Below are 13,290 nucleotides of genomic sequence, written 5' to 3'. Positions count from 1 at the left end.
AATTAACTATAGGGGCTTGCCCTTATAGGGAGCTTTTCCGAACCCAGCTTAAAATAAACCCTATTTAATTCTTTGTATTAAATAGGGGAACTTGTCGGCAAATAAAAATGGTTTCGCAGACCCAAACGGATGTCATATCTTTCTTAGTTTATTTGATTGAGCCTCACCCTCAAGTCTTGTGTTTATCCCTCGGGATAGATACAGGATTTGAGGTAGAGCGCTCTTTCATTTAAACTGTGAAAAATATGAGGTCAGTTTGATTCCATATTTTTCTAAAATTATATATATATACGTAAATTAAAAAGTCCTTCCGAAGCGGGCGACGGGATTTCGATTCCGGCGACCGACAGCTTCTTACGGGCGACCCCCAAACGTAACTCCCCCCTTTTTAAACGCCGACATTCATCTTTCATTAAAAATCTTGCAATCCTCACGTTGTACACTTAGGTTTTGAGAGCCACATTTATTTCTCGAGGTAGAGATCTTGGTTCTCACATATAATCTTGAAAGTGTTTGACTACCTAGTCAACTATGTTAAGAATAGCTTACTTTGTGATTTTGAAAGGAGTGGTTAGCGAAAAAACTATGATAGGAGGATTTGGGGAGTGGAGATAGGCCATATATTAGTTTGCATGGTCTTTTAACTTCATGCACTACTTTTTTCTTTTACTCTTTTACTCATTGCAATCTTTTGTGAAAATTATATGCATATGTGGAGAGTGTTGACTGTGTGTGGTAAATGAATTATGGAAGCCTCTCTAAAAAAATGAGTTGAGTTTCAAAATAATCCCCCGAGTATTTATATTAGGTTATTTTATCCAGAGGTTGAATTTCTGCTCCAATCATAGTATAGATCTTAAGACACACAGAGCAAGGATTTGCACTATTAAATTTGTATCTCTATGGCCCTTAGATTGTAATCCATGCGCTTTCCTAAAGGTTCGTTGGTCCCTACTTAATTTTCTCTCCTTTTTTGGTTTATTCCTATTTTTTAATTCTTATGAGAGATGTATATATAACTCCCCTCTTGTACAAAAAAAAATGAAGACTCTTGAGCAAGTTAAGGATATTTTTCCATTATTTTATTATTTTATATGGTCTCAGAGCAAGTTAAGGGTGCTCTTTCCATCCTTTATTCTTATTCTTAAGGCTAGGATTTTCACTTTTAACATTTGTTTTTATTTTCTAAGGTTAGAGTTTCTACTTTTGATCTTTGTTATTTTTCTACGTTAGAGTTTGTTGAGAGAGATTTGCCAAAATTTATTCGAAAGATTCGAAGCAAAACTTATAACAAAAGCATACAAAAAAAAGAAATCACAAAAAATACAAATAACAACAAGATTTAACGTGGAATAACTCTAGAAGTAGAAAAAATCACGGAGCTACACCACACCAATAAATCCACTATACAAATGAGAAGAGTTGTACAAATTACACCACACTCAAGCCTCTCTATACTGTTGGAACTTAAGAGCACTCATTCCTCTCATTTGTATAAGAGAATTCTCAAAATTTAATTTCAACGCACATTGATCCTGCAACGAAAATGCAATTTTAAGCCTCAAATTGGTTGAATGTAGTTATTGGCACCGGTGTGCCATGATGGCCGATGCGGCTCCCCTTTCTAGCACTGGGGCGCTGGGGTGCCGAGCTCTCTATTTCTTGGCCTATACATGAACCTGAGTTGGGCACTATGTTGCCCCTTCCTGGCGCTGGAGTGTCGAGTGCTCGGATTCCAAACGCTAGAGTATTGTGGTGCCCAGTATAGAATATTTTTTTTTTGGGCGATAGCTCCCTCTAACCCAATACATGGGTTCACTCCTGTACCCCCAAACAAACTCACCACAAAGCTTGATTGGCGAAACTTAGAGCTTTGAGTTACCAATTGATCTACACTAGACTCCACATAATAATATAGTTTTCACTTCCAATCTTTGTTATTATTCTTTAAGGTTAGGGTTTCGATTTACAACTTTATCTCTCTTGCTGAATTCTCCTTCTATTCACTATATCGGGTCTTTGATTTCCCTTTAACAAAATTGACCATGATTAATGGTGAAAATTAGACCAAAGGAGAATTTTAGGTATTTCAAGTATCTTATCACTTGAATTGGAAACAGTTATCTTAAATAGTCCCAAATCGTGAAGACATTTATTAAGGAAACGAGAAATATTCAACACCATGTAGATCTAGCTCAGGAGCTCAAAGACCCAAAGTTGATTCTTTGAGATAAAAAATTAATTTCATGATCATGACATGGTATTGGCACACCATGCTACTAAAAATTTGTGGGATTTTATGCTTCTCTTCCAATAGAAATATGCTATTATTCTACTAAAAGAAACTAACCCGTGTGAAACACCAATTGAACCAAGGCAAAAACTGGATTTTGATGCAAGAACTGATGTAAATATAGGACAATATCAAAGAAAATTAACTGGTTGACATATTCACCAAAGGATTCTACAACCCAACATTTAAAATATCATAAGCAAACGTGTAATGGTAGATCTTTACCATCTAGTTTGAGGGAGAGTGTTAATTTTATGCTCTAATCACAGCAAAGATCTTTACCATCTAGTTTGTGTCGTTAGATTTGTCTCTCTATGTTCCTCGGATTGTAATCTGTGTGCTTTACTAAAGGTTCGTTAGCCCCTATTTATTTTTCTCTCCTTTTTCGGTTTTATTCCTATTTTATCATCTCTATTGAAGATGTATATATATCGTCACTCGTGTACAAAGAAAAATGAAGACACTTGAGAGTGTTTTCATCATTTTATTTTCTATCGTTTATGAAAGTGCTAAATTAGGTCCCATACTATTTTAATGAGGGCTAAAATAGTTAAATGTTGGGCACCTTTATGGAAAGATCTGATTACCCCGATTTTTTTCCTCAAATTTTGCATCATAAGGTAGTGGCATTATTGCTCTATATGTGTCTTATTCGCTTACATTGGCATGTCGAGCACCTTATAATCTAAAGAATTATATTTAGCTTATGAAACCTTGGAGCAAGGTGATAGTGGATTTGATGCAAATGATTGGCATTTCCTTCTAATACCGCACCGTCCACGAAGCGCATTGTTATACATATTACCCAATGTTTGCTTCATACCTGCAACTCTTTACTCCCACTTCCTTTCTTGAGCAAGGTGCACACGTCTTTTCTTTTGCACCAGATATTGTGAGGAGGCCGTCCCTCCAAAGTTCAAATACCTTCAAGTAATCTTTATAAACATGAAGGGGTACTGCTCTTCATTGATCACATTGTTATTTTTGACAATGTGATGTCATTGTGCATCTTTCTGACTCTATAAAGTGTCAATTATTTCTTACACCTTGGAGAAGACAACTCCTTTGAGGGATTTTCTTACTTAATATGTTACCAGTTTATCGGCTTGAAAATGCTACTTAATGATCTACTGTCGTTTTGCCTCAAGTAGAGGGAAAGGGAGTACCTTCAAGTAATCTTTTGCTTTTTTTTTTTTGGGAGAAAGGTCTCTTTATGATTTTTTACTGCTATATTTTTGTCAACTGGATTTTTTTTTTATATCAAGTGTTTTTAACCTCTGTACTTTTGTATCTCTGCATCTGCAGGAGTTGCTATGGAGCTGGAAGACTCCTTATATCCTTTGTTGAGAGAAGTTAGCATAGGTGTAAATCCTTATGATCTTTTCCAGGGCGCAGAATGGGCACTTCTGATTGGAGCCAAGCCTAGAGGTCCTGGAATGGAACGTGCCGGCCTATTAGATATTAATGGGCAAATATTTGCAGAGCAGGTTGCATACACCCTGAATATAATTTCTTTTCAGTAGCCCTAATATTGTTTTTCTCATCCTTATTGAGATTTGGGATTAAACCAATTATAGGGAAAAGCTCTCAATGCTGTGGCATCCCGCACTGTAAAAGTCATTGTAGTAGGCAACCCATGCAATACAAAGTATGTGGCACATACCCTCTGAGCCTACATGAAAATTAAGTTTTTATTTTATCTCTATTTAATTTTCAATGTAGGAGAATGCTACGTATTTGTCTTCATAATTATGCTTGTTCTGCTTAGTAAAGCGAGTTTCATGCAGTGCACTTATTTGTTTAAAAAATGCACCAAATATACCGGCAAAGAATTTCCATGCTTTGACACGGTTGGATGAAAACAGAGCAAAATGCCAGGTAATTATATTTGCACATTATTTTTTTGGTTAATTTGCGTAGATGTTCATTAGTTTGGTATCTTGTTAAAAATGATAATTGTTTTAGAACTTTATAAACAAGAATATGTATTCACCCAACTTTTCAAATAAGAAAAACCAAGATGACATACATGCCAGGATTTCTTCAAAGTCCACATATCTGAAAAGTCAGATTCGTCTATTACGATTTGTTATGAAACTTTTGTATCAATTCCAGAGTGATACCTCGTTTGTTTCCCAATATTTCATAAAGAACTGTAGTTGTTAAACCAGGTTTTTAAGAAACCGTACTAAGTTTAGTTATCTTGTATGTAATAAAGATAAACTATGGTATTTGTTTGTGAAGTTTCAAAACTATTGTCTTTTTTCCCTGAAGATTTCTTTATCCTATTGTGTTTGTTATAAATTAAAGCGAATATAGTTCTTGTGCATATTTTTAAATATTTAAACTTATGAGGTTTTTAGTCAAATATGAATTATTGCAGCTGGCCCTGAAAGCAGGTGTATTTTATGACAAAGTCTCAAATGTCACCATCTGGGGAAATCATTCAACCACCCAGGTGTGCTTCGAGAGCTTTAGTTTTGAATCATCAAATATCTAGCATTGGTTTCAAGCACAATATTGCTAATAATATCTTACCAAATTATCAAATATACCAACCTTTCATTTTCTCTCACTTTATGAGTTTATATCGATCTAAATTTCTCCAGTTCTGAATTAATTAATTCCATCGACAGGTGCCTGATTTTCTTAATGCAAAAATTAATGGCATACCAGTGAAGAAAGTTATCACTGACACCAAGTGGTTAGAACAGGAGTTTACTGAAAGTGTTCAAAAGGTAAATTTGTGATGACAGAGAAATGGAAATGAGGATAAAAAAAATAAAGGTTCTCTGATGAATTTTTGTATTGACTATTTTATCCATCTATCCCGGAATGCTTCCTGGTTGATAATCAAAAGATGACTTTTAAGAAGCTTAAAAAATTTGTTGGTACAATTTTTTTGCGTTTTTTTCACTAAGTATAGCTTTTATTATGATGAAACGATTATTATGTGACATAATTATCATTTCGTATTTCTTTTTTATGTATGAATGTGTTAGGAACCGTACGAATTTTCACACAAAAATTATGGCAAAATATTTTTTTCTTCAATAACACAAACAACACAACATATTAATAATAAGCACCTATAATTCGAGAGGTAAGCAATCTCTCCTAAGTCCCACAACTTGAGAGGTATGAAATTTCTTCTAAATCCCAACTCTAATACTCAAGACCCAATTTGATGCATAACCCTAACCGTAAACATATTAGCTCTATTTATACTAATCAATAATAAATGACAAATGAAAAAAATTGCCCTTCAGCTCACAGAAGGCAAAATTGTCCTTAGGCCAGACACCGACGTAACAATACTCTTCCCAAAAGACATCTTGTCCTTGAGCTGGGAAAAAGTAGGGGTGTTCCTCCACCAAAGCTGTTTTTTTTCCTTCATCCTTCCCCTCCTTATCATATTCTGTGAGATTCTATAATGTCTGATCCTTACAATAATGTCTTGGGGTAACTTCTCATCACAGTGAAAACATAATTCCTTGGCCTGCTTCTCTTAAATGTGTGTCTTTGTAAGATGCTTTAGTGTCGCTCCTGGTCGTGACCGATGATTCTTGTCGTGTGAAGTATCCCTTTGAACTTCATTTATTTGAGCTTTTTTTGGAATATAATAGTTTTGTATGACATATAAGAATAGATCTAATAAAACACAAATTGATTATTTTCTTATGAGAATAAGAGATGGTCGAGAATGTAAAGATTGTAAGGTCATTCCAAGTGATGATTTAAGTACTTATCATCGATTATCAGTTATAGATTTTAAGATAAAGAGTTGTAAAATAAAAAATACTATGAATCATCATCGTAGAATTAGATTGGGGTGCCTAAAACTCACATAAAATTATTTTTATGAATAAAATTTAAGATTACAAAATTTGGGATGTTCATGAAGATGTCGATTCCATGTGGGATAAAGTAACAAACACTATTAAACAAGTGACAAAAGTTTTACTTAGAGAATTAAAAAAAATTATTTAAATAAAAATAGTTGGTGGTGAAATAATAATGTGCAAGAAAAGATAAAATATAAGAAGTTATGTTATAAAACTTGGTTTAAATGTAAAAGCTTAGAGAACTAGAAAAAACATCAAACGGCCCGTAAGGAGCCTAAGAGAACAATCTGTGACGCTAAAAATTCTGCTTTTTAATGATCTTTATAATATATTAGATACTAAGGAGGGTGAACAATCTGTGTATAAACTAGCCAAATAAAGAGAAAAGAAAAATAAAGAGTTAAGTATAGTGTATTAAAGTTGAAAATCAAAAAGTATTTTTCTTAGAAAAAAGATATTCAATATAGGTGGGTGATTTATTTTGATAAACTTTTTGATAAACTTATAAACTTTTTAATGAAGTTTCTGAAAATACGATTGACCTTAGTGATCTTAATATCGTTAATAATATATCTTTCATTTTTAGCGTTGTATTAGTAAAAAAATAGTTGAGGATTTAAAGAAAACTAAGGGTGGAAAGTTTGTATGACCTGATGATATCCCTATTGAAGTGTGAAAATATATAGGAAATTTGGGAGTTTTTTGACTTACTAAACTCTTTAATATTATTTTAAAAAACAAAAAAGATGGCTGAGGAGTGGACAAAGAGTATTTTGGTCCCCATTTTTAAGAAGAAAAGGGATGCACAAGAGTGTGCAAATTATAAATAGATTAAGTTGATGTGTCATACTTTTAAATTGTGGGAGGGTAATTGTACATAAGTTAAGACGTTTTACAAAGATTTCTCATAATCAATTTAGTTTTATGCTAAGCAGGTCTACTATGAAAGCTATACATTTATTGAGAGGTTTGATGGAGAAGTTTAGAGATAATAAGGAGGATCCACATGTGAGGGGGTGCGAGGGGAGGGATGCTTTCTTCCTCATTGTCTTCTCGTTCGATCTCCTTCACTTTCAATTTAGCCAATGCTTCTCAAGTCACCCCTTGTTAGGGTTTGCAAATTGAAGTGTCGGTGGGGTCTTGGATTGCATCTCAATAAGCTTCCCTAAAATCTTCTCAAGCTCTCGAAGCGACCTTAAATCATTTTTCCATGGAGGAAAATATTTCTTCTATGGTGGAGAACCTTTCCTCCATCCCAAATCTAAGTTGACTTGTCTCTCCCTCCAACTTCTTCTTCAAATCACCTACTTTATTTAGCCATCTCTCCCAGTATAATTTTTTATCACGAAGGCGGAAACTTACAGTTGTCGCTTCCCGGCTAGCTCTCATCTCGAATGTAATGCAAGTCAGTGTACAACTATACCAAGTGATCTCGTCTTTTGGTGGCCAAAGGAGCGGCTTCTATATGATTCCGTCATCATTGTATCGCAACTTCCAATTTGATCGGACTGCGACATATCATGATCCCAAGATTTGTTTCACAAGCCCACATCGTCGCTATATTGCGTCGTCACAGAGAAATGTTCAAATTGTGACTGCTAGGTGTGTGTTCAATCCCTCTGCATGCCACGATCTCATCGTTGCGTTGTTTGATCACGCTTCCCTTGTTGCTTCACAACTACCTCTAATCGCGACTAGATTATGATGACGGAATAGGAGGGGGAGAAAGAAGGAAGTTTCATGTCTCTTTACGCCGCGATCCCCTTGTTGTCTTCTCCACAAAAATTAGTTACCTTGATCCTGTTGTTGCCTTCTTTGCGAAGAAAGGAGAATTTTCAAGTCTCTAAAAGTAATGATTTCGTCATAAGCCGTACTCTTTTTTCCATAAATTCCCGGAAATCTGCAACTCTGATACCAAGTTGTTAGGGACTGACACAGATTTCCACACAAAAATTAGGGCCAAACAATTTTGTTTTTCTTCACTAAGAAAAACAACACAACATATTAAAGATAAACACCTATCAAGAGGTAGGTGATCTTTCCCAAATTCTGCAATTTGAGAGGTAGGAAATCTCTCCCAAGCCCTAACCCTAAGACTCAAGACCCAATCTTATGCATAACTCTAACCCTAAACATATTAGTCCTATTTATGCTAAACAGTAATAAATGATAAAAGATAAAATTGCCCTTAGGCTAGGCACTAACATAACAAAATAACCAAAATCATGTTCAATTTTTATCCAAATCATACTCATATCATGTTATATTTATCATTTTCAGCGTGGAGGTGTGCTTATCCAAAAATGGGGCAGGTCTTCTGCTGCATCAACTTCTGTCTCAATTGTTGATGCCATAAGGTCCCTTATTACCCCAACTCCAGAAGGCGATTGGTTTTCATCCGGGGTACGTCTATCCAATTTTTCTTCATTATTCCGTTGAAGAAAAATTTAAAACAAAAAAAGCTAACTTTTTTTTCATGGTTCACAATAGAAACATAAACGCTGCAAAACTTTCTGTTCGTTGCCAACATTAAACTTTATTTTAATTGCAAAATCACAGGTTTACACCAATGGAAATCCTTATGGTATTGCAGAGGATATTGTCTTCAGTATGCCATGCAGATCAAAGGTCAGCAACGCATCATTTCATATTGCTAATGTGCTCTTTTTGGAGATGGATCTTAGCAATTGACCATTCTTTCTCAGGGAGATGGCGACTATGAACTAGTTAAGGATGTAGTAATTGATGATTTCCTTCGTGAACGTATAAAAAAGGCAAGTTCGTTTTTCAGAATCTGCTTTCATGTCTTTGCAATGTCAGTTTAACAAAGTTTTCCTTCATCAATTTTTCAGACAGAAGCAGAGTTGCTTGCTGAGAAAAGATGTGTTGCTCATCTTACAGGGGAGGTAAAATGTTCATTCCTTGTGCGCACCTGTGTTAAATCAAATTTTACATACAGGCCATCCAATTCCTATGTATTTACATGTCTAACACCTAAACTTTGCTTTTTTACATTTATACCACCGAATTCTTTCATATCACATCAAAAATAGTACCATTTTAAACTTAAAAATTGAAGTTTTATGTGTTTGATATGCAAATAGATAAGAATTAAGTGGTGTGTCTGTAAATCTTCCTAAATCTGATCTATTCACTAATTTTGCACAGGGCAATGCATTCTGTGATCTTCCTGAGGACACCATGCTTCCTGGAGAGATGTAGGACTTCAATGCCGCGGTTTCTTCATTTGGTTTTATATCAGGAGAATCATTTTCCAAGTAACGAGTTTGGAGTAACAGAGATGCCTTCGATCAAAATAGTAAGTGTGCTATACTATGTTTATGTACAAGATAAAGAAGCATAATGGCTTCTTGGTGAAAGTGTTGGCATGCATTCAAATTTTGTATCATGTTACATGTGCGAGTCCTACGTCTTATGTCTTATTTATTCACTGCTTCAATGGTATATATGTAATTCATTTAAAAATAGTTACAATAATGTTTACAGAAAAACTTGGAAAATGCATCACAGGGGAAGCAGAAAGAGGGCTGGGTACTAACCTTAAGGCATATCAAAATTAAGACTTCAAACTTATCTTTAAGTCTTTCTGACCAACAATAATTTTGAGTGTTGGTGAGAAGGGCCGATAAAAATTGCTTAAAGTTGGGAAACCAAAATTGACCTTTTATAAATAGAATTCTTTCCTATCAAAGAATTAATTACTCTCTCAATATTAAGAAACTCTTAAAATTAATGGTAGATCTAATATTCATCCTCATGGTTTGGCTATACTTCTGCTCAAGCACATGGAACTTCTTTCATTAGTTCCCTCTCAAGTTCATTTTAGTCTCATTCTCTCTAGAATCTTCATGATATAAGCTTTCTAGGACACTCGACATGGTTTGAGATCTCTCATTTTGAATCTTAATGTCAATCACATATGATGCTCTCCTTCTTTCATATTACAATGTGGAGCTGTCACCTTGTGTAGCAATTTCATATCATTGTTCAGGAAAAATATTATTATTGTATAATACCATAAAATTAATTTTACTTACACTAACCTTGTGGTATGTACATTGATTTATAAAGTTCTTTATTAAACAATGAAACGTGCTATTTCTGAAATTTTTAAGCACCATTGAGAAGAGCTTTAGTCTATCATACACATAGTAAAGCCTGTAAACTAAATATTTATTGTCATTTGAAAGGGGGACTTTATGGGTTGGAAATGAAATTATTTAAAAAAAAAAAAAAAACCTACTTCATTTCATTGATGATGGACATATATGGATCCTTATAAGTTGCAGCATTTATAAATAAATTCTCAGACTTCATATATTTACAAATAGGACCATCTCAACACTCCCCATTAAGATTGACGAAAGATATTCACTAAGCCCATCTTGTCATATAATTTATCTAACTCCACCGAGCTAAGTGCTTTAGTGAGGCAATCAACCACCTGCTCTTCAGTAGCTACATGACTTTAGTTCCAACAGTCTGTTATTCAGCCTCTCCTTGATAAAGAATCTATCAATCTCCACATGTTTTGTTCTATTGTGTTGCATCGAGTTGTTAGTAATGTTGATTGTCGACTTGTTGTCTCACCAGAAGATCATTTGAGTTCTCTGATCCACTTTGAGTTCAACCAATAAGGTTTTATCCACATCATCTCAGCAACTCTTAAAGTGTTGGCTCTGTATTATGCCTTTGTTGTTGATCTTGCTACAATTGAGTGTTTTTTGCTCTTCTACGAGACAAAGTTGTCACCTCCAAACATGCAGTCTTGGTGTGGATCGTATGTCATTAGCTCAATTTGCCCGGCCAGAATCATAAAAACTCTCAATATCTACATGTCCATTCTTATTTAATATTAATCCTTTCCTTAGAGCATTCTTATGCAATGCTTCAATATGGTCTTTCCTTGTATCTTGTATGTAGTGGCTCACCATACTTACTGCAAAAGAAATATTGGGTCGAGTATGGCACAAATAGATCAGACTGCCCACCGGACTCTGGTACCTCTCACGATTAACTGATTCACCTGCCTTTGTACTGAGCTTGACCTTCTGATTAATGGGAGAGAATGCAGATTTGCACCCCCGCATACCTGTTTCCATTAGAAGATTCGATACATATTTCCTCTATGATAGGATCATTCCCTCAGGTCCATGGGCCACTTCCCAAGTAAGTATCTGACCTGTCTCAGGTCCTTTACCTCAAATTTGTTCACCAATCTTCCCTTTAGTCGAGCAATCTTTGAGTCATCATCACCAGTGATAACTATGACATCCACATACACAACAAATATGGCAGTGTGACCTTCATGTTGCTGAAAGAACACCCTTTGGTCTGCATTGATTTGCTGATATCTCATGTCAACCATCACAATTCTAAACTCATCAAAACAGGAGATTGCTTCAAGTCATACAACGACTTTCTGAGCTAAGACATCTTGCCCATTGTCTGAGATGTACTGAATCCTGGTGGTATCTCCATATATACCTCCTCCAATAATTCCTCTTGAAGAAAGACATTCTTTACATCCAGTTGGTGGAGTCTCCATCCACCATTCACTGCCACAAAAACCAGTGTCCTCACCTTGCTCATCTTTGCTACTGGTACAAATATTTTATCATAGTCAATATCATACGTCATACTCACCTGGATGGAGAAGGAATAATATCACCTGAGAGTTTTGAATCAAAGGTGGATGGTGTAGGTGTCTCAATAGTTGGGGAAGACCAGGACAAGGGACTTGTTGGTATTACGGACTTTGTTCCCTCAATTTACTTCTTTCTCTGTGTATACACCCTTACCTATCCTTCAACCTGAATCCCACCACCTCTGGGGTCAATCGCTTCATTTTTCATCTCCTCATTTGATTCATCCCACATCACAGAACATAGCATTTCTCCCACTTGCATCACTCCATCAATACTATTGCTCACTCTCTCTTATCTCATATCTATAGTGGTTGTTGAGTCACCGAATGGTGAATTTACCTTCGGAGTGTAGTATGATTCAAACTCTCTGAATGACACATTCATACTCACGAAGAGTCTCTTCTCAATCGGGCTCCAACAGACATAACTCTTCTGAGTAGCAGAATAACCCACAAACACACATTTCACAGCTCTGGGATCCAACTTCCCATGTGTACGGCCTGTCTTTTTCTCTTGGAAGATAACCTGAGGAATATCAAAAGAGACAATACATTTTAACTAAAGAATAACAATACTAATGGATAAGATGTTTGCTGGAAAAGAAGAAGCATGCAAAACATTGGACAAAGTTATATGGTTGGTACATCTCACCGTTCCCTTACGAACTACAGTTTGCGATATACCATCAATAGTCTATGAGTATATGAAGAGAACTCTCCAGCGGTACCTGTCACGTGACGAGAAGCGCTGGAATCTATCATCAATTATGTGACTTTGTGGTGGAAATAGAGGAGAGAGCAAATGTGTCATCAGTGTCTTTGATGAAACGAGCATAAGTGACAATATTGCCCCTTGAGGTCGATGGATTTGAAACGTGCTCGACTCTATCTCCTGTTGCTTTCTATTTCCTCTTCAACAGCTTCAAACGCTCTTGATTCTCACTAGTAAAGATCACATTTGTCTCTGTCTTGTCCTCTGCTGCCATCAGATTTGCTTGGTACCCTCCTCTCCCACCTTTCTGACTCACACGACCACAACCATGGCTACGACCTCTATCTTATCTGCGTCTACTTGTCTCTCTCTCCTTAGGTGGATTAGGACAAGCCCTACTCAGATGGCCAACTTCACCACAGTTGTAGCATTTGCGAGTCTCCCCTTGGACACCTAGCATACCTAGGCTTGCAGTAGCCAATGTTGATTGTGCATTTGAAAAACTTCTCGACTCAGACTATAGCTTCATTTGACTTTCCTCCTGTATCATCGCGATAATGACCTCATCTAGTGTAGGAATAGTCTCCTCAGTAGGGCTGTCAAAATGGCTTGTTGTTCGCGAACAACTCGTGTTCGGATCGTTAAAGATGCCCGTGTTCTGCTCGTTCGCTAAGTTAACGAGCGAACAAGCCGAACACGAACGAAGTTGTTCGTTTGTGTTTGGCTCATTTTGACTCGAAATACTATATATATATATATATATATATAAATA

General features: G+C 35.8%; 1 protein-coding gene across 1 annotated transcript in view; it reads left to right on the top strand.

Moving 5' to 3' along the window:
- Positions 1-9,659, top strand: part of LOC110020784 (malate dehydrogenase [NADP], chloroplastic) — a 21,323-nt gene extending 11,664 nt beyond the window's left edge. The window contains exons 5-14 of the mRNA XM_020719007.1: positions 3,599-3,780; positions 3,871-3,941; positions 4,081-4,171; positions 4,677-4,751; positions 4,930-5,031; positions 8,419-8,541; positions 8,698-8,766; positions 8,844-8,912; positions 8,991-9,044; positions 9,307-9,659. Coding sequence (XP_020574666.1) covers positions 3,599-3,780; positions 3,871-3,941; positions 4,081-4,171; positions 4,677-4,751; positions 4,930-5,031; positions 8,419-8,541; positions 8,698-8,766; positions 8,844-8,912; positions 8,991-9,044; positions 9,307-9,360 — 890 coding nt within the window. The 3' untranslated portion in view covers positions 9,361-9,659. The remainder of the gene's footprint in view (positions 1-3,598; positions 3,781-3,870; positions 3,942-4,080; positions 4,172-4,676; positions 4,752-4,929; positions 5,032-8,418; positions 8,542-8,697; positions 8,767-8,843; positions 8,913-8,990; positions 9,045-9,306) is intronic.
- The last annotated feature ends 3,631 nt before the right edge of the window (positions 9,660-13,290 follow it).

This window comes from Phalaenopsis equestris, unplaced genomic scaffold (assembly GCF_001263595.1).
Source record: "Phalaenopsis equestris unplaced genomic scaffold, ASM126359v1 Scaffold000107, whole genome shotgun sequence".
NCBI classification, from domain to species: domain Eukaryota; kingdom Viridiplantae; phylum Streptophyta; class Magnoliopsida; order Asparagales; family Orchidaceae; genus Phalaenopsis; species Phalaenopsis equestris.
This window is presented reverse-complemented; position numbering and strand designations above follow the sequence as displayed.